This window comes from Perognathus longimembris, chromosome 8 (assembly GCF_023159225.1).
Source record: "Perognathus longimembris pacificus isolate PPM17 chromosome 8, ASM2315922v1, whole genome shotgun sequence".
Lineage (NCBI taxonomy): Eukaryota > Metazoa > Chordata > Mammalia > Rodentia > Heteromyidae > Perognathus > Perognathus longimembris.
Genome location: NC_063168.1, coordinates 11,498,455 through 11,501,198, shown reverse-complemented (window position 1 = coordinate 11,501,198; position 2,744 = coordinate 11,498,455). Strand labels below are relative to the sequence as shown.

Here is a 2,744-nt window from a genome sequence, read left to right as displayed (position 1 = left end):
CCAAGCAACCATCCTCTAGGATCCTCTCCTCAAGTTTTAAGCCTCAAGCCCGCCCCTCACCCCTGGTCTTAGGCTTCTATGCTGGCCCCAGGTTTCCGACCCTCCCTCAGGGCCCAGGTTTCGGACCCTCCCTCAGGCCCCAGGTTGCTGACCCTCCCTCAGACCTCAGGTTTCGGACCCTCCCTCAGGCCCCAGGTTGCTGACCCTCCCTCAGACCTCAGGTTTCGGACCCTCCCTCAGGCCCAAGGTTTCCGACCCTCTCTCAGGCCTCAGGGTTCGGACCCTCCCTCAGGGCTAAGGCTTCGGTCGGTTCTGCCCATTCCTCTGGCCGGTCTGGTACAGCTCCACTCCTCTTCCGGCCGCCCTGGTTCTCCTCACCGCCCTACTCAGCTTCTCCTCCTCTCCTCCGCCTGCTCTTTTCTTCCACTGACCAGCCGGGCTCTGCTCCTCCCCTCGTTGCCAGTCTGGACTCTGGCTTCTTCCCTTTCCTCTCTGTCTCCTTCCCCCTCCTATCCCCAAGTACTCCCCTCTAATTTCCCCACACCAGCAGTGCAGGGGTGGAGCTTCCGGTCCCATCAACATAGGGCGGGATCTCCTCCTTCTGCAGTGGGGCGTAGCCATCACACCAACGTGGGCCAATGCCAATGACCATCCTATTCCTTCAAGTTTCCTATTCACTCTATCTTTCCTGCCCAGCTGCAAAACCCAGACAAATGGGTGAGAATTTCATTTGAGTCTTGCCAGGCCTCAGGTAAGAAACACTTCCTCCCCCTCCCTCCCACCCCCCCACTCTGCACCATGACGCTGAAATTGGCAATCGAGCAACCTTGGAAGCATCGCGAGACAGAGAACGCGAGGACAGCCAAGGCCCAGGCGCATAAGTAGCCGTCCCTCGGTCCTGGGCTCGCACACTGCCGGCCTGACCAGCTCGGGCGGAGGTCGTCTCTGCCAGCTGTCGCAGTCCAGTCAGAGTCGCCCAGGAGGGAAGAAGGTGTTCTGGCTCGTGGTCCTTGCGCCTCGTTTGGGATTCATCGAGTTTGGGAAGCACTGCCGCTGGGGTCGACATGTCGGTGCCAAGCGCGCTCGTGAAGCGGCCTCCTCTCCAGTGCACGGCTGGGGCCGTCCTGGCTCGCAATGAGAAAGGTGAGCTTTCCATGGAGAGAGTGAAGGTGAAACGCTATGTATCCGGAAAGAGGCCACACTACGCCCCTCTGGAGTCCTCAGATGAGGAAGAATTTCAGGTCCTAAAGCGAGCCAGAGAACGAGCCACAGAGCCTGAGGAGCAGGACGAGGACTCATTTAGTGACCCTCGTGTGCGGCGCTTACGAAACCGGATCAGGGAAGATGTGGAAGCCAGATTGGCTCGACATCGGGAAACAGTGGAACCTGAAGTGGTAGGAGAAAGTGACTCCAAAGTCCAGGGAGATGATTGTCACATGGAAGGAGAAGACAGCAGTGAAGGAGAGGAGGAAGAAATGCATGATGAGGAAATAGAACGGCGCCGTGGCCTGATGTGCCAGCGAGCACAGGAAAGAAGAAAGGAAGAGATGGATGTCATGGAGGTGGAAGAGGAAGGACGTGCTGGGGAAGAGTCGGAATCAGACTCTGAATACGAAGAGTACACAGACAGTGAAGACGAGATGGAGCCTCGCCTGAAGCCAGTCTTCATTCGAAAGGAGGACCGAGTGACAGGTCAAGAACATGAGGCCCAAGCCCTAAAACAGAGGGAGTTGGAGCAGGAAGCTAAACGCGTGGCTGAGGAGAGGCGCAAGTACACACTCAAGATTGTCGAAGCAGAGACCAAGAAAGAGCTCCAGGAGAACACACGGTCCCTGGCCGCACTGGATGCTCTAAACACTGATGATGAAAACCAGGAGGATGACTATGAGGCGTGGAAAGTTCGAGAGCTCAAAAGAATCAAGAGGGACCGAGAAGACCGAGCAGCACTTGAAAAGGAAAAAGCAGAAATTCGACGCATGCGAAACCTGACTGAGGAAGAGAGACAAGCTGAGCTTCGGGCAAATGGGAAAGTCATCACCAACAAAGCTGTGAAAGGCAAATACAAGTTTTTACAGAAGTATTATCACCGAGGTGCCTTCTTCATGGATGAGGATGAAGAACTATACAAGAGAGATTTCAGCTCACCGACCCTTGAGGATCATTTTGACAAAACGATCCTTCCCAAAGTCATGCAGGTCAAGAACTTTGGACGTTCTGGTCGTACCAAATATACACACCTTGTGGATCAAGACACCACTTCCTTTGACTCAGGATGGGGTCAAGACAGTGCCCTGAACAGAAAGTTCTTTAAACAGAGGGCAGCTGGATTATGAGATGTTATTTGAGCGACCATCAGCCCAGAAGTGGAGAACGACCTAAGATCCAACTATATTCCAACTGTGGACACAAGGACTCAACATCTGGTCCTTGGTTTCCTTTTAACATCCTTTATGTGGTTCTTGTATGCAGCCTACTGGAATAACTACCCCCCTGTGCTTCTGGGCTGCCTAGTCTTTGAAGGTGTTTGGTGAGGTCTGGACTCCTATTGAGAAACCCACAGAAAAGTACTATCCAGATAGGCTTAGAGTCTTACAACTTGAGAAATCCTGTTTCTCTCTGTGACTTCCCAAATTTACTTAGGACTGTTTCAGGTTTTTCTCTAGCACCTTGTCTTGAGTCAGTGAACATGTAAGTGGACAGTGTATTACTTCTACCTGAGGGTTAGGAGTACTTATTAATCTCTG

The 2,744-nt window shown here is 53.4% G+C and overlaps 1 protein-coding gene across 1 annotated transcript; it reads left to right on the top strand.

Annotated features, from left to right (window-relative positions):
- Positions 1-1,064: 1,064 nt before the first annotated feature.
- On the top strand, positions 1,065-2,333 carry LOC125356153 (microfibrillar-associated protein 1-like). The gene has a single exon (XM_048352514.1). It carries the CDS (start codon positions 1,065-1,067, stop codon positions 2,331-2,333), a length of 1,269 nt encoding a protein of 422 aa, XP_048208471.1.
- Positions 2,334-2,744: the final 411 nt, after the last annotated feature.

Excerpts from the sequence above, each read along its gene's own strand:
- LOC125356153 (XM_048352514.1), top strand. The coding sequence starts at position 1,065 with ATGTCGGTGCCAAGCGCGCTCGTGAAGCGGCCTCCTCTCCAGTGCACG.